The sequence below is a fragment of the Cariama cristata genome, unplaced genomic scaffold (assembly GCF_000690535.1).
Source record: "Cariama cristata isolate BGI_N322 unplaced genomic scaffold, ASM69053v1 scaffold8837, whole genome shotgun sequence".
Taxonomy (NCBI): domain Eukaryota; kingdom Metazoa; phylum Chordata; class Aves; order Cariamiformes; family Cariamidae; genus Cariama; species Cariama cristata.
The window spans coordinates 113,566-129,997 of record NW_009628425.1 but is presented as its reverse complement, the minus strand read 5'-3'; the positions used below and the strand labels follow the sequence as shown (position 1 = coordinate 129,997).

Here is a 16,432-nt window from a genome sequence, read left to right as displayed (position 1 = left end):
TGTTGCCTCCATTGCAGGACACAAACTGGAACTGGAAGGAACCCCTTGGCACCAAGTCTCCTGTTTTTGTTTGGTTTACTTTGTTTTGTGGTTATTTTTCTTTCCTCCCAGTGGCTCCCTGAGTCAGTCCTGTCCTCATCAACTTCTCAGTGCATGAGATGATGCTCTGAGCTCATCTCCAGCTGCTCTGTGGATCTGCCCTGACCCCAAATCCATCCTTTACCTCACTCCTTTGACTTGCATCACTGGTTTCTTGGCTCCCTGTGGTTTGAAGGAGAAGCCCAGGAACAGACCCAGACTACATCTATAACAATACACTAAATTGTCCATTGCAACAAAGTCTTCCTCTCCGCTCAGTTGCGAGCAAGGTCCTGGCATTCTTTGAGCTGAGGCCAGCTCTTACAGTCCCAAGCAATTCCCCACGGACCCTCTTCAGGAGTTGACACAGAAGGATTCATCCTCAGCAGGCATTTGGGATACAGCCCCCTTGTCTGGACTTGAACGGCATGGACACGGTCAGACCATACCAGTTTGCCTCCAGGCCTGAAAATCAGCTGTTTAGTTTACAAGTACAGATGTAGCTCTAGGGGTAGGGGGTAAATTTATTCCTGGTCTGATGACTCATACATCAAGCTGCAGAAGGGAAGGGAGGAGGGAAGATTCCCCTCGAGAGGCTCTACAGGTGGCTCTGGTATTTCTACATGAGACCTTTCTGATGCCTGATGCATGGGCTGCTGCAACAAGGATGTGAATCAGAGCAGCCTTGGGGTTGCTCTAGCTTGTGGCATAATCCCTCCTCCTCCAGGCAATGCCTCCAAAGATGTTGGGATCACCCCTTGCAGCGTTGCCAGTCTCACAGCAAGGTGAAGCAGCCACCTTAGGAGGTTGAAGGGCTTGGAGGGAAGCCTGGCTCTGCTCCAGCTGTTTTCGGTGGCTGTCGGGAAGCCCTTTGCAATGCTGCACTCAGAGCCTAAGCTGAGAGCTGACATGAGTATAATGAAAGTTCATCCAAGCCAAGCAAGGCTTTTCTCAATCCGGCACCACGGAGGTAGCCTGGAGGACCTTGCCTGGTGCTCTCAGCCCGCAACTGGACTCCAGCTTGGTTGCCTGGAGAGGATTAAATCACCTTTGTATCAATCTCCAAATGAATCTCTCTTGGGAAATCTCTCTCAAATTCTTGGCAGGGTTGTGGCCATTTACCTTTTTCAAAAAAACACTATTTCCTTACAGACATCATAGCCTGTACCCCCAACAGAGTAATGCCACTCGGCAGGTTTTCATTCTCCCACATGAGTTGCAATGAAAAAAAATTAATTTTCTCGATATTTTTCCCTGTTTCACAACAAATGCTGAGACTTGACATTTTATCAGGAAGGATATCACGGGCATTATTGAACTGACCCTTGTTTGTTCTTTCTTGTCAGTTTATCAAGCTACATAGGAAATGTCAACAAATGCTTTCATTGAATGTTTTGAAGAATGTGGGATTAAAAAACCCACCACTGCCAAAAAAGGGTTTAAAAATGAATTATGAGGCCACTGTGGAGAGGGATGTGAGTTGGAGATTGGGGTTTTTTTCCCTTGCAAGCCAGCTTTCTACTTTTTGACTGGATCTTGCTTTCCCTGTCTTTTGAGGAACCTATCCTGATTTCATGCAAGCTGGAAGACAAAGCCCTCCAGGTCATGTCCTTCAGGTGCCCAATCTCCAGTCACCCTTCCGTCCCCCCATCAGACCTGCTGACCCTGGCATTTGCCGAGCCAGCCATATGGCCCACTGGCCCACCTGTAGGGTTAGGGGCAATGTGGCATGGACCGAACCCACCACCCGTCTGCGTTGATCACCTAGGCTATGACACCATCTTGGACACAACCCTTTCTGGCTGTGCTCTGGGGCTGAACCGGGAAGCAGGAGTGACCTGTCAGATGTGCACTAGCAGATAAAGCCATCTTCTGCCCCCCAAGAAAGAAAGGTAGATGGGTGAGGAACAAAGCCTGGCAATGATTGACTAAAGGATGATGTGCAGAATGAGAAGATGGCACACGGCATGATGGCTGTCACCGCTTGTGCCCCTTGGGAGTCTTCCCGAGGGCTTGGGAGCTCCTTGCATGATGACGTTTCCCATGGAGGTAGGTCCATGGGGTGTTTACTGGGCAAGGGGCAGAGCACGAAAGGCCCCATTGTGGGCAGGAAGGGTGGGCTGCTCTGCAGGGCATAGCCTCTCTCACTCTTCCCACTCATCTCTGGGGCTTGGCTTGAGATGCAAACACCCTGTCTTCCCTCCATGGACTTGACCCGTTAAAATCTGCTTTGTTCAAAAACACCCAGAATGTTAGCAGAATTTGGCTCAGAACCCAGAAATCGTCATTCTCTTTCCCTTTCCCAGAGGCTCCTCACGAGTACCATAAACATTCAATCTGTCCCATGCTGGGGACCAAACCATTGCTAGAAATGATGAATGATCTCTTTTTAAAAGGAGCACTGCCAGGTCAGCAGAGCTCCACAAAGCTTTCTGGAAAGAAATAATGGGATTACAGGGGCCACATCACAGGAAACCATGGGTTTTCAGTTTACACAGTTCACTCTCAGAGCCAGTCACCACAAAGTAACCCAACGCACCAGTTCATCTGTATGGGATGACAGCATGATCCCACACACTCTGTGCGATGTCCTGGAGAAACCCACGGGGAGCACACAGATGCAGCCATGCATTTTGCTTCCTTTGAGTCTCACATGCCAAATGCAGGAAAAGTCTTAGGTATATCTTGCTCACACAAACCACTTTTTAATGGATTCTGCCTCTTTCTGCACGCCCATATCCAGCATGCAAAGAGCTGCCTTTCATCTGCATGGTTGGATCATGCTGTTGGGATGGACAGGCTGCTGGTTTTAACTTCCCCAGGTGAGAGGGGGAACTAAAATCAGGTCCTTCCTGGCACAGGAGCTACTGCAAGTGCTAGACTGAATCACAAAGTTGGACCACAGGATCTTATGAACTCAGGAATGATTTTCTATTTGGATTGAGCCTCAGAGTCTCGCAGGGATGTTTAATATGGAGGAGGGAGAGAAAGCTTTGGATGTATCCTTGCCTGTTGTCCAGTCTAAGTGGCTTAGCCCAAATAGCCAGAGGTAGCTGAGGGTGTAACCCCGAATTGTCTTCAAATTTGCCTTAACCATATGGTCACGGACAGGAAGACCAATGATGTTCCCATTGCCAGTGGTCCATCTTCTCCCTGCATTGCTATGGGGGGATGTATCAGCAGACAGCACCTCATGGCATGGAGAGGTGGAGCTCCTTGGGACCTCTTCCTAACAGAGAAGGGCCCATGGACAGAGTCCCAATCTGTGGTCCATGAAGCTCAGGGTGATGGTCTGTGGAGAAGAGGCTGCTGCCATTGGGCTAGTCCTTTTTATTTCCAAAAGATCAAAAGAAACTTAAATCTAAACTGGTGCTTTCCTAACTGAGTGCAGCCACTTGGATTCAAGCACAGAGAAGCAAAGGCCAATTATCAGATCCTTGCCGAACACTTCAGAGAAGTCAGTTAAGTCTGTGTTTTGGTTTGAGGCTTCATCTTCAAAGGTGCTCCGATGCCACCCTGCCATGGCTAATTTTAGATACTCAAGCCCTTGTGGTACAACCCACCGCCCCAAATGAGGTACCTCATCTCCTTCCGCAGTGCCTGGGAGTTACACACCACCAACGTCCAGGATACCTCTGCCAACTGACACATGCAAAACCTGACATGGGTCCCAAATCTCACCCTCCTTCAGTATTGAGTTTAGTCTGTGTTGACTCCCTCAGAATTAATCTTCCTATTACCTTTCCTGAGGGAGGTGGTTACCTCTGGTTTTTGTTAAATTAAGGGGTGCTAAAATGCATTCAGGATTGGGAATGGTGTACCTAGGACAAAGCCTACTGCCAGAGGAAAAGCCTGGCAGTTGAACATCTGAATAAGGTGGGACATCTCAGCGGGCTTACACCGGGGAAGAGCACATAATTTCTCAGAGCTGCAGTTACGTCTCTGCTACGTCCATAAATCCACAACCACCCCATGAAACTCCCTCTCTTTCCAAAATAAGGTGGCTGCGCCCAAACTGCCCCTTGGGGATGGTCCTATTCTGTGATAACTCCTAAACTGTGCCTCAGTTCTAGCAATGTGAGAGTAGAGATGACCCCGCTCTGGTGCCTGTGCCCATGTCCTTTCACTGCTTTAAGTACAAATACAGACAAATCCTTCTTGGACCTGCTATGTGGCAGAGGACTCCAAATGCAGGCCAGTCTCCATCACTATATCCATGCTCTCGACTCCTTCTCCCCCTCTCCCCCTCCCAACAACCACACAGCAATCTGCAACAAGGCTCATGTCAACACTATTTTGGTGCCACATTGTTGTTTAAGTTCATTTAAGTACTTGTTCAGCCAATATCGATATCCCAAACAGAGACAATAGCAGTTAATATTTAAAAATAAATATCTGACCAACAGGACATAGGTGTTTTATGAATTCCCAGCAGCGAGTATCAGACATTTGTGTCCCTTTTCAAGAGTCTTTCCTGCATTCTGGCTCACATACCTCAGATTTCAGTGCCAAACACTGGTGAATTTGAGAAGGAAAAGGTATTTTCCTACTGGGACAAAGTCAGAACTGCCCTAAGACGTCCCAGTTCATAGCTTTGATCTTTAACCACATTTAAGAGGAAGATGACTTTGAGAGCTTAATTTTAGAACTTGTAAAACCTGACAAATTTCAAAATCGAAGAGGAAAGTACAGTCTGACCACTCTGACCCTTGGCTCTGTCACCATACCCTGGCTGGTGATGGCTTTGCTTTCAGAATTGATGAAAAGCAGCCACACTTGACAGCGCAAAGGCAAACACGAGGGCAGAGAAGAGGCAGGAGAGCTGGGGAGGGGAGTGCTCCAGCCCCAGGGCAGTTCAGCACATGCTGAGTGCTGCAATTTGCTCGTACACCTACACAGAGCCTCTCGGCGCAAAAACAAGAGCAGGAGTTTGCATGTCTGAATAAATCAGCTTCTCGGGGCCAGATTCTCAGCAGGTCCCAGCTGACGTGACTGGCTGGAGCTCGGTGGGCATATGTCAGTCCCGTAAACCAGGGCCAGGACTTGATGTGCAGAATCAGGTCCTGGGACAGGTCATGCGGGGTGAAAGACCAAGAACAGCAGATGCACAGTAAGACCTTGGGTTTGTCCTTTGCTTTGCATCTGAATGTGAGGAGCCTGAACCCGGCTGAAGCTGAATCAAAGCAGACTCTGGAGACACAGAGGCAAATTCCTTGCAGTGTTGGATGATGTCTTTTGTGTGGACTGGGAGTCATGCTTCAGATTTAAAAGGTAACTTCAGTTTTAAAGCTGGGCACTCCTGGACTATCAATTCACCAGGCAACTAACCCATGCCATGACCCGTTCCGTAGCACCATGGCCAAGGGGAAGTTTGGGCACACACATACTACTAAATTCACTTTGCTGCCTTTACTGGTTTTGGCTGGGATGCAGTTAATTCCAAAATTGGGTGGTCTGGTAGAAATTGCCTGTTGGGAACAGTCCCCAGCATGCGCAAACTCCTGAAGCTCTAACTGTTTGGCAGGGTGCTACCTGGTACAAGCCAAAACCATGCTGGGGCCATGCTGTTGAAACAACCCAGCCTAAACACGCTGGTAGCTGTCGTGAGGGTTGCACAGTGTGGGTGATGGAGTTGCACACCCTGCATAGTTGCATTTCATTTGGTAAGGACACAGGCTGATATACTTTTTTCCTGGCTAGAAATTTCCACATTCACCAGCTTTTGCCCTTTCATCGGATAGATGAATCCTACGTACCCTAAATTGACTTCTCTGGAAGGTCTGTGTAGAGCCGGGGAGAATTCACCCTGAAGCAGAGGATAGTGTGGCAGAAGCAGATTTCACCCCAGTTATGCCTACAGGATCATTTTGGGATGGTCTTGGGATACTCAACGCTTGCTTGGGGCAAGGCTGGGTTGCACAGTGCTACCGGGTCGATGGTCTCCTACATTAAATCAGACCAGAAGGATTGATTGCCTGCTTAGGGTGACCTTACCCAAGGTGTGGGGTGCTGGTGTCCTGCCTGGCTGCCCTAAGCAGGGTGCTGGCTGAAGGATGCTGTCCTTTCTGGCCTTGGCTCCTGCCTTAAAAAAATATATAAACTCAGACACAACCATATCCTGCTATGAAGCCTTCCTGATTGCTTTACTATCACTACATGGGGATAAACAAGGAAAAATCCTGGCTGTGTTGGGACGTGTGGAAGCTTGTTCATTTATTTGAAAAGAAAATGGGTTTCACCCTTGAAATGTAATGTGAAATGCATCTTTTTGTTCCAGCATCCTGTGATGTGATGGCCTCGCTGTGTTCTCACTGCTTGCTGGCCGCTCTCACCCAACAATAGTGCCTCCAACATAGCTGTTTGGCTGTGTGGTCAGTCAAATACATGCTCTCTCTTTTGGGGAAATTGTTCTAAATTACATGAGTCACGTCCAGATCCAGCAAAGACTGGTATAATTAAGAGGCAGGAAAGTGGAAAGTGAGGAAAAATTAGGGTTTGCTTTGCCCTTTTTTCTTCTTTAATTTAAACTTTCATTTTTTGTCAGATGGTGCTTTATACACCACACCCCAGTCTAAAGGGTAGAATCGGACTCTGAGACAATTTATACTTCCATTGTGGGCAGAAACTGAAAGAACAAACCAAATCTTTTAAAATCAGGGGCTCTGAGAAGGAAAATCTGCTTCTTGCCATCTTTGCGTATCTTGAGATTTGGGGTTTACATGAAGTGCCCTGTGAATTTAAGATTGCATCAGAGATACAAGCACGGACCCAGATTCAGGTCTCAGATCTGGAGCTGAGATTCTCCAGAGCACTGAGTGGTTTTAGGAGATCAGCTCAAAACTCTTCGTAATAGTCCTGGATTCCTGAAAGCACTGCACCCGCCTTCTGAAAGCCATGTGCCTGAGAAACAGTTCAACCACCAAAACTGTGACATCCAGAACTACCTTTGTAAATAACTTCTCTAGGGATCAATCTAGCTGGGTAAACACAGCAAGAGCAATAAAAAATTGACAAATAAATATTATCTGAAGCAAAAGTTGCAGAGAATTTTGAAAAACTAGTATTCATTGTTGTGCATGAGAAGTTTTCCTCAAAGACTTTCAGTGCTTATCAAAAGCAAAGCGTTTGCACAGGAACTTTTTCACAAGTGCATCTGAACCGCAAGTGATGTCCCAGCCCCCTGGGACCCTGTTGCAAATATTGCTCTTGTCAATACAGTTGCAAATGCTGGTGGGACTCACAGGCAAACTTCCAATTAGGCAACAGAAACAAAGCAACATGACATGAATTTTTTCCAGTCATGTGGGCCAAATAATAAAGATTTTTCAGTCTGGTGAGGAAAGGGAAAGGATCACTGAGAAGTGTGGGCTTGGTGTCTGCTTGCTTCTTCACTTGTGAAGAGCACTGGAGCCCATTCTCCAGCCCTGAAAACAGCTGCCCTGATGTGGTCATATCCATCCTATTGACCTCCTGTGGCCTCCAGAACAGATGTGCTGCACCCACGCTTCCTCCTGGGAATTATCCTCAGGCTGTGCTGACTCTTGAGCTGGGTTGGGAGCAGCTTGGGTCAGCGCTAGTTGGCCCAGGCCAAATTTGTGCCAAAGACCATGACGGCAACACAACATATAAAAGATGAATTCCAGCACCCTTGCCCTGGCTCTGTGTATTTTCCTAGCACGGGTGTAGCATTTTTGTCTTGTCTTCCTCTCTGTGAAACGACCAGCTCATAGCTACTAGAAATAAACATGTGTAAGATAGGGCCCAAGGTTGGGATGGGAGGATGACAGAAATGTGGACCGGCTTCTAATGAAGCAGGAGCCAGCAGACGATGAACCTGTAAGAGCTGGGTGAGGAGAGGTCTGAGATAAGGTTCCGGTGTCATGCACACAGAAGAAAAAAGAATATTATTTGTTAGGTATTACATGGTCAGAAAAAGGGGATCCCACAATAGTTTGAAATGAAAAGAAAGCACTTCGTCTCACTGTGCAGAAATGACTTGCGGGAAGCAGGTCACCACAAGACCTTATAGAGTTATGAGTTAAAAAAATAAAAAAAAAGGAGAATTAGACAAACACTTGGAGGTTAGATGCACTAATGACTGTTAAACGCCATGGTCAGCATACAATCTCCTGCTGAGGGAGTTCCTAAACCACCAACAACCACAAGCTGCAGGGGCAGATCCAGGGGATGGATCTGGTCCTGCTTCCTTCCTACAGCCCTGATGAAGCATCCCTTCGTGACGCCCATCAGAGAAGTGCCGTTACACCAGCAGTGCCCACGTATTCATGGTGTATTCATACCTGCTGTATTAATCTGAATATTGAGATATAGAGAAGCAGGGGAGGGGGCAAACTGCTAATGAGTCCTAACTGTTGCAAATCACCATATTTCCCCAACCTGCTGGATCCCAGCAGGGATGCTGAGACTGGCCCAGCTTCTTCTCTGAGGTTATGGATGCTCTGGCATTCATCTTTTCCCTTCCCTGGGCTGCTTCTGCTCCCACCAGCTACAGAAAATGCAATGATTGACTGTTGCCTTTTCACCTGGGGCTGAAGGCAGGTAGGAACAAGGAGTCGCTGGTTTCCTCATTATTTTTTTTTTTTTTCCTCTTGAGAAAGTGTGCTATCTAAGAGGGACAGGAAACCACTTACCAGTTCCTTCCTGAGCCATGTCAAAGCTTCATCGATGCTCTCAAAGCCACCTATTCTCCCTGAGGTGAGAGTCACCTTGTCCTGGGCAGGAGTCCCATTGAGATGCAGCTGCACCTTTCTCAAGGGGACAGTCTCCCCCGTGGCCTTTTTGGCCTCGGTCACCTCCTCTTCCTCCTCTCCCGCTGGCTGGGGGCTCTTCCATGCCTGCTCCTCCAGCTTCGCCTTCCACTCCAAGTAGGAAGGGCGCCTGGTCTCCAGTCTCAGCTTCTCCGTCAATGCCTTGAGGGTCCTCAGGTGGTCATCAGGAGGAGCAGCACCTCCAGAGGCAGCATCCATGCTGTCCAGAGCCTCTTCTATTTGGATTTTGGGTAAAGACATCCTCTCTGGGAGTCAAAAGGCATAGGGGTGTGCTGCAAAGGACCAAGGACCGGGATGGGAAACCCTGAAGATTTGACCAGGTATCACGGTGTGCCAAACACAGCTCCTCGGAGGACAGCCGTAGCGGTGGTAGCTCCCATTCAAGCAGAACACCGGCCTTGGATGAACACCTAGAAGAAAAGCAGAGGGTTGGTTTCCACTTTGAGAAGGAAAAGGGAGCAAGAAAAGAGAGACGGCTCTTGCTGTAGCAGAGGGAGGGAGGGCTTTGGGAAAGGCATGGTGCCAAGGTGCTCCTGGGGAGTGTTACCTCACCTCAGCTATCTGACTGCTTTTGGGGCAGGAACAGACAGGCTCTGGTTTTTAGGGAAGCTCTGATTACCTACATTTCCAATCTTAACTCAAGGGGCCATGAAAGGGTTGCCAAGGAGGCCAAGACGTGTTCACAGACTCCTCTGGGACCGTATCAAAAAACCCAGTGATGTCCTCTGGAGACAGCAATGGCTGTTGCCGGGCATCAGGGTGTCTGTGCGTGCCTTTTTGCTGATTTCCTGGCTGGCAAACCTACATCTTTCCACTTGCGCAAAACAGGGCCAGGTGAAGTAAGACAACCCAAACTTCTCCCAAGAGTTTGAGCCAAAAGGAGAGCTGGAAAAAGTGACTATTTTTTGTTTGTTTTTTTTTTTTTAAAGAGAGCTGAGTAGCATGTGATTAAGTCTTGTGTTTAGGTCTAGGTTTCCTAAAGATGCCAATCTGCAGCCATAAGATCCAGGTCCCTCCTGTCCAGCAGGCTGAGGGCAGGAGCATGGTCCCCAGCCAAGTGCAGGAGTCACTGGGGTGCTGGCAGGGTTTGGGTTCAGATGCCTGCGCTCAGGGACACTTGGACTTGTGGCTTCCATCACTGACCACCTCCAATCTGTCCCAAGGGTCCCCTTGAAATCACCCTGGTGGAGGACTACCACAGAGGAACCAGGACCTTCCTCCCTGCTTTTCATCCTGCCACCACGTGTGGACTCAGAAAAGCTATGCCCAAAGCTGGTCTATCAAACCGTGGGACCTGGAGGGACAGAGGACTCAAACAACTCCACAAGAATTAAGCTCTGCATTCATTTGATGGTAGGATCAGATAAGAGACTTTCTCAAGGTCGTATGCTCATCTCTGGTTGAGCTAGGAATAGATCCAGAGCTCTCGTCTACACGTCAAACACAAAACAAAATACTTCTTTGCCTGCCTGGGAACATGCCCAGGAAGATCAGCCAGGACGTATGCAGCTTTCTAGCTGGATGCACTAAACCGCAGCAATATGAGTTACTCAGCCATTCTTTTCCCTGCTATTTGTGCCCACAAAGACGTGTGTAACTCTGAAATCCAGACCGTAATTATGGCTCTTGAACCTTTTCAGTAAGGAGATTCAATTTAAAATAAACACCAACAGAGAGCAAGATTTATCCCACAATTGTGTGCAGGCACATGAGCTGAACGAGGAGTTGATAACATACACACAGACAGTCTGGGGGTGGAGAATTAGTCATGTTACGGTCCTGTTCCTGCTCCTATTTATGTTAATGAGAGTTTTACGGTGAGTGGGAGCAAACACAGACACTATATCAGGTTGAAGCCAACAACTCTCATCCCTAGAGCAGCAATAGGTTTCCTTCTTCTGTTGAAAAATAGATCGTATGGAGGGGAAAGCAGAGGGCTGCCCTGTTGGAAAGTCAGGTCCTGGACCAGCTCTTGCATGGATGCTCTGCAGAGCTGAGGGCATGTTAATGAATTTCACCTGCCTGCAGCACCAGCCTACTGAGATCAATAAAGGAAAACACCTAATAACTTTAAAGACCTCACCTCTGAGCTTTTTTTCTGTCCATTGAGATGGAGGTTGTTAGAGGTAGCCAAAACCAGCAGCTGAATAGAGTCTTCTACAGCTCCACACTGGGCTGCTGAATTTGGTAACCCCTAGCAAAGAGAGTATTTTTATTGTAAGGCTGAATTTTCTCAATGCCACAGCTACAAAGCAGAGCCCCCACAAACGCTTTTGTCTTGTGTCTTCAGGATGTATAAAATCCTCAGGGTGGAAAAGGCTCTTGCTATTTAAGCCGTGAGTACAGCTCAGTTAGCATTACAGCAGCGGACCACAGAAACAGGACAGCGATTTGGAGCATCCCCTTTGTCACGACCTTGCTGCCATCTCCCCCTCACCATCACCGTCTTCCCGCAGCTTTAGAGATACTTGATTTTTCCACCCTAAAATCACCATTGATCCAACCCATCCTTCACCTCCTCCCCAGTGCAACACAAAATTTCTCATTCACTCTGTAGGGATACCCCCTAAATAGGTACGTCTGTCCCCCAGCCTGTCCAAACTCAAAAATGTCAGAAAGGAGCCACCTCAAATTTCCTATCAATATTTTGGACTTGAGTCAAAGACCTGCTGTAGAAAAAGCGATCTGAAAGTGGTAACCGTGTGAAAAATGTCAGTGTGCGAGGCTGTAATACAAACCTGTTTGCTGCCTGAGAGCTACCTAATTCCCAGGAACAAACCTGGCCTCTGGCTCAAATCAACAAACTCCCAATCTCCCTGCCCCAGGCTCAGTTTCCCCCCTAGGCTGGCCTGTGCAAGGGAATTGCGGTGATTAACCCTTGATTTGTCTTCATTGTCACACTTGCCAGGCTCAGGGCATTCATGAAATGCCTATTTAGGGGTAACAAGAGTTTGGCACCAAAATGGGGTGAGAGTCTGCTCCCACCTCACTAAGACCCTTTGCTCAGGGGTTTCCCCCTTCCCTTGTGTGAATCTTATCAACCCTGAAGACACAGGACACATCAGGTCACTGAGACAACAAAAAACCCTTTAATTTCTTTCTTGGGTTAGGTTTCCATCAGAGAAGTCAGCTTAACTGACTTACCCCGCAAGCTGTAATGCAAAGGGATTAGCAGAAGCACACGTCCAAGATGGAGAAACAACAAGACTGTCAAACTGGATTGGATGTGAAGTCCTACCGTGCCAAGACTCACGGAGCTGGCATGCCCTCAGGCTTGGCTTTTGCACGGTTGCAGGTCAGCAATGCCAATCCTGCTCTTTCCTACGCCAGGGACACCTAGTGAAGCTCGTGGGGTGTCCTATGCTCTAAGAAACCAGGTCTAGTGGCACAATCTGCCACCACAACTTCCCACTGCAGCCACTCCTCCAGCCCTGAAGCAGATGCAGAAGACCTGTCCTCATCGCACACCCTCAGACATCCCTGTCCACGCATGAGAGCAGGGGATCAGGAGAGCCATGTGAACATCCCCTGACAAACCAGGTGTGATGGGGTAAGGAGGCAAGGGGACATGTACAGGGATGTGAGAAAAGCTTTGTGTTATCGTCACCAATGATGGAAAACAATAAATTCAGATGCTGCTCACGGTCAAAAGGAACACTGCACAAAATGATGCTAGGCACAGCCTTTTACCCTGTGGGAGTTTTACATGCCTGAGAAGTTTTATATGTCTGTACCTTCCCCATCAGTTCCCTGTGCCCTGGTCAGCTTTGTGAGTTCAAGGCATCATTGGTTGGTGTGTGCCAGAACAGGGCAGCATAGGTACGGCCTGTTAAACTCAGGGCTGTAAATAAGGACACATGGTGCTTTGGGAGGTCATATGCTGGCGAGCGAGAAGTCTAGGACAAGAAAGGGAAAAAAGAAGGGAGAAACACGCAGGATGGAAACGGGAGGGAAAAAGCAGAATTAATAAAACAATCAGCCAAGGCAGAGGTGTGGGGAGCAAATTATTCTTCTCCCTTCACTATTCCTGGTGGACTTCAGCTTACTGTAATACCATTTTTCATTGCAGAAGAGCAGCAGTGACTGTAAGAGTCTGAATTACTCTTCTCATCTAGTGTCTGAGAAGAAAAAAAAGCCTCAGTGGGAGACGAAGCCCAGGCTGAGGGAAGCCCTTTTGCAGGATGGAGGTGTGCCCACATAGCCCATGGATGACACTTCTGGCACGGGGTAAACAGGGCAGAGGTAACAGTTCAGCCTGTTAATGTCCTTCAAAAAGCACTTCAGCCCCTTTTATGCCTCAGTTTCCCCCTCACTGAGTAGGCAGTTCGTGCAACTGGCCTTCAGGAAAAAAGCTCTGAGGATCTCCAGAGATGTACAGAATTCACCTCTGGTATCTTCAGGTCTTTCCATCTTATGTGGGTGCCCATGCTGTCCCTATAATTGGTGCAGGGACACCTTCTATGATCCACGGAGTTTGAGATGCAATTCCCCTGACCATTTGCTTACATTTGCTCCAAGGAATTGCACAGCTGTCACCCTGTGGGCCACACAGCCACCCCTTGATCCTACAAAAGAAAACCTCAGAGTAAACTGCACCTGCTATCATCATTGGGCTCTGCAGGTCCCAGTGGGTAAGGAGGACTCTGAGCCCGAAACGGTGGGCTGAAGAAATACCGAGGTGGAGCGAGAGATGAGGAGACGGTGCTTGGTATGCATACCCCATGCAGGGAGAGCTGTGTTTGCTTTCCTTCTCAGCACAGCAAAAAGACAGAGGGGGATGGCTGACACACCCCCCCCCAGAGGTCTGCAGCAGGTTGGCAGCAGGGCAGGGAGGAGGAGATGCCGGTGCAAGGGGGTTGCCATAGCAATGGAGTAAGGGAGGACTCCGGCTGCTGCAAGGTGGTGGATGGAGGTTCCTGAGCATCCTCCGGGCAACGGAGATGCCAAGACTCCGGAGAAACGGTGAGGGAAGGACAGACCCATCTGGGTCAACGCCACAGCTCCCTGGAGCTGGTGGTTCCTTTTCAGGGAGGCTGCATATGAATCACTCCTTTCCCCATGCCCAAATGACCTCACCCAGGAGGCGAGCTGCTTTTTTGTGTGGGCTTTGGTGAGCTCGGGGTCTTCCTCACCCTGGGGTCCCCCTGCCACAGCCCCCCAAGCAGCACGGCTGCAGCACGCTGCTCTGCACGAGGCACCTTGCTCGGCATGAGGCTCCTACAAAGACGGAGAGCAAATCGCTCCCTTGGCCATCCCACCGACTCAGAACATGGTCAATCTCCCTGAGTTGTATTATCCAGCATTTGGCCACCCAATCCCTTTCTGTAGCACCTGAAATCTACTCCTGCAGAAAACTGATCTGGTTCCCAAACACCTTTCTCACCTGTCCCAAAGTGACCTTCAGCCTCCCTCCGCCCAAAAGAGAAGACTCCAGCAACCTGAAGATCTGCCTGACCCTGAAGCCAGGAGTCCCTCCAGGGCAGAGGCTCCTGTTGAAATTGGTGATGTCAGGATCAGATGCTCTCTGCCTGCTCAGAGTGGTTGGGGCAGGATGGAAGGGGCTCTGCCCATGCAAGGCTGGAGGGGTCATGGCAGAGCCTTCAGTTAGTGCCCACTGGACATAGTGCTCATGGACACCTCCTGGCCACAGGCACATGGGCTGTGAGCTTGTCCCTTCTTTCAGGGCCAAGATGATGACACTGAAGCGACCAAGCTCAGCATCACAAGCAAGGGTGCAGGTCCATGTCTGGTGACTCTACCTTCAGGTCTTCTTGCAGGGCTGCCCACGTTGGCTGTGTCCCTTCACACACGCACAGACCTGACTTCCAGCCCAACACATGGCAAAAGCCCAGGGAGGAGACCAAGTTTCTGTGCCTGGGTTGATCCAGAATGCAATGCCCTCGCAGGGGTTTGGAGAGGTGGTCACAGAGTTGCCCCACGCAGCGGACTGATATATGAGCACCCAGCTTAATGGGATCCTGGGTGCACCCTAATATTCCTGTCCATTTACTGCCACGAACAAAACCCCAGAAGACCTCCCAGACAGCTTGGGTGCTAAGGTCAGCAGCGGGGAAGCAGCCTCTCCTGTTGCTTCAGCCCTTCGGATGTGGACACGGCATTCACAGATACATGGGGAAAGAGGGAAGGAGGGGGGCTTTCCATTCACGTACAACCTGCAGCAGGGTGAGGGCTCACCCTGGCACATCCTTCTGCCCAGATGACCTCCAGAAAGACCCCTAAACACTGTAATGAAAGGAGGAGGAGAGAGCAGTGGGGGGGCTGCACAAAACCCACCAGCCTGACAAGAGGACAGGAGCAGAAGTACAGAGATAAGAGAGGACCAGTTTGCACTCCCCGCCCTAAGGTACTTCTCTCTGGCCGATCTCCAGCATCACCAGCAGAGTCAGAGCCTGTTTCAATAAATACATCTGTACCTTCCTGCCTAGCTACATCTTATCCCTCCTGCATCCCCTCCACAAAACCAAGCAGGTTCCTTGCGAGGCAGCAGGACTGAGATTTTCACACCAGCTCAACTCCCCTTGACCAGCATATTTCCAGCTGTTGTGTGGAAATCCTGCACGAAGATGGGCATTGCCAGATATTTGACATTCCCACAAACCAATCCTCCAGTGAGTGGGAAGTATTTGCAAACTGGGAAGCTGGACGGGGTCAATGCTCTCAACCCATCAGCCAAAATCAGGCATGATTATTCTTAGAGGGAAAGGGATTAAGCAGCAGCAGCAAAAGCAAGTTTACATGCTCTTGGTGAAGACACCCCGTCCACCCTAGTCATCTTCTGGTAAGGTCTGTTGGGGTGAAGGGAACCACGGATTATGGGCAAGGGTTGTTCCTGCATGCACTGCCCCGGGGTCCTAGCAGGTTTTGGGACCTAATCTTGGAGGTGGCATGCCTAACATGTCCCCAGAGATGCCTGCAAAGGACCTGTGGCTTGGCAGAGCCAGTTCCTTCCCTTATTTTCCCTGCTGCCACCCCAAGCATAGCCCCGTTTCAGCAAAGAAAAAGCAGACGGAGCCGGCAGGGACCTCCGTGCCAGTGCAACCAGGGTAATGTGAAGGGCTGGGACTCCTTGGGAATGAGCCAGGTCAGGCTGAGAAATGCTCTCTTCCCAGGAGACTAGCACAGGGAGTTATTTTTCCCTAAATGCAGCATGGAAGGCAGAAGGGTGTGTTTCCAGAAAAAAACCCCACTTTCCGGCTTTGCTGGGCTTCATTCTGCCCAGCACTGAGCTCACTCCCTGCAGAGACAAGCGCCAGGGTGAGCTCCCATCCGAGACCCCCAGGCTCCAAGTTAAAGTGGTCAGGGGAGGGCAGGGAGTGATCAGACCCCAGCGATCCCCTAATCCCTTTTATACGGTCCCTGTCCCATCCAATTACCCACCTTAGCGGCTGCCCGAGCAATAATCATACAACCTCTGTCCTCAGACCTCCCTTCTCCCAACGCTGAGCTGCGCTTTGGGTTTTAATAATATTTAAAGCAAGATGGTTGCAAACAGACCCCTGCTCCCTTCTCCAAGAAAGGCTACGTTACTCTGAGGCTGCTTATTT

The 16,432-nt window shown here is 49.3% G+C and overlaps 1 protein-coding gene across 1 annotated transcript in view; it reads right to left on the bottom strand.

Moving 5' to 3' along the window:
• FAM167A (family with sequence similarity 167, member A) overlaps positions 1–9,107 on the bottom strand; it is a 10,473-nt gene extending 1,366 nt beyond the window's left edge. Inside the window, exon 1 of the mRNA XM_009704817.1 lies at positions 8,730–9,107. Coding sequence (XP_009703119.1) covers positions 8,730–9,107 — 378 coding nt within the window. The remainder of the gene's footprint in view (positions 1–8,729) is intronic.
• Positions 9,108–16,432: the final 7,325 nt, after the last annotated feature.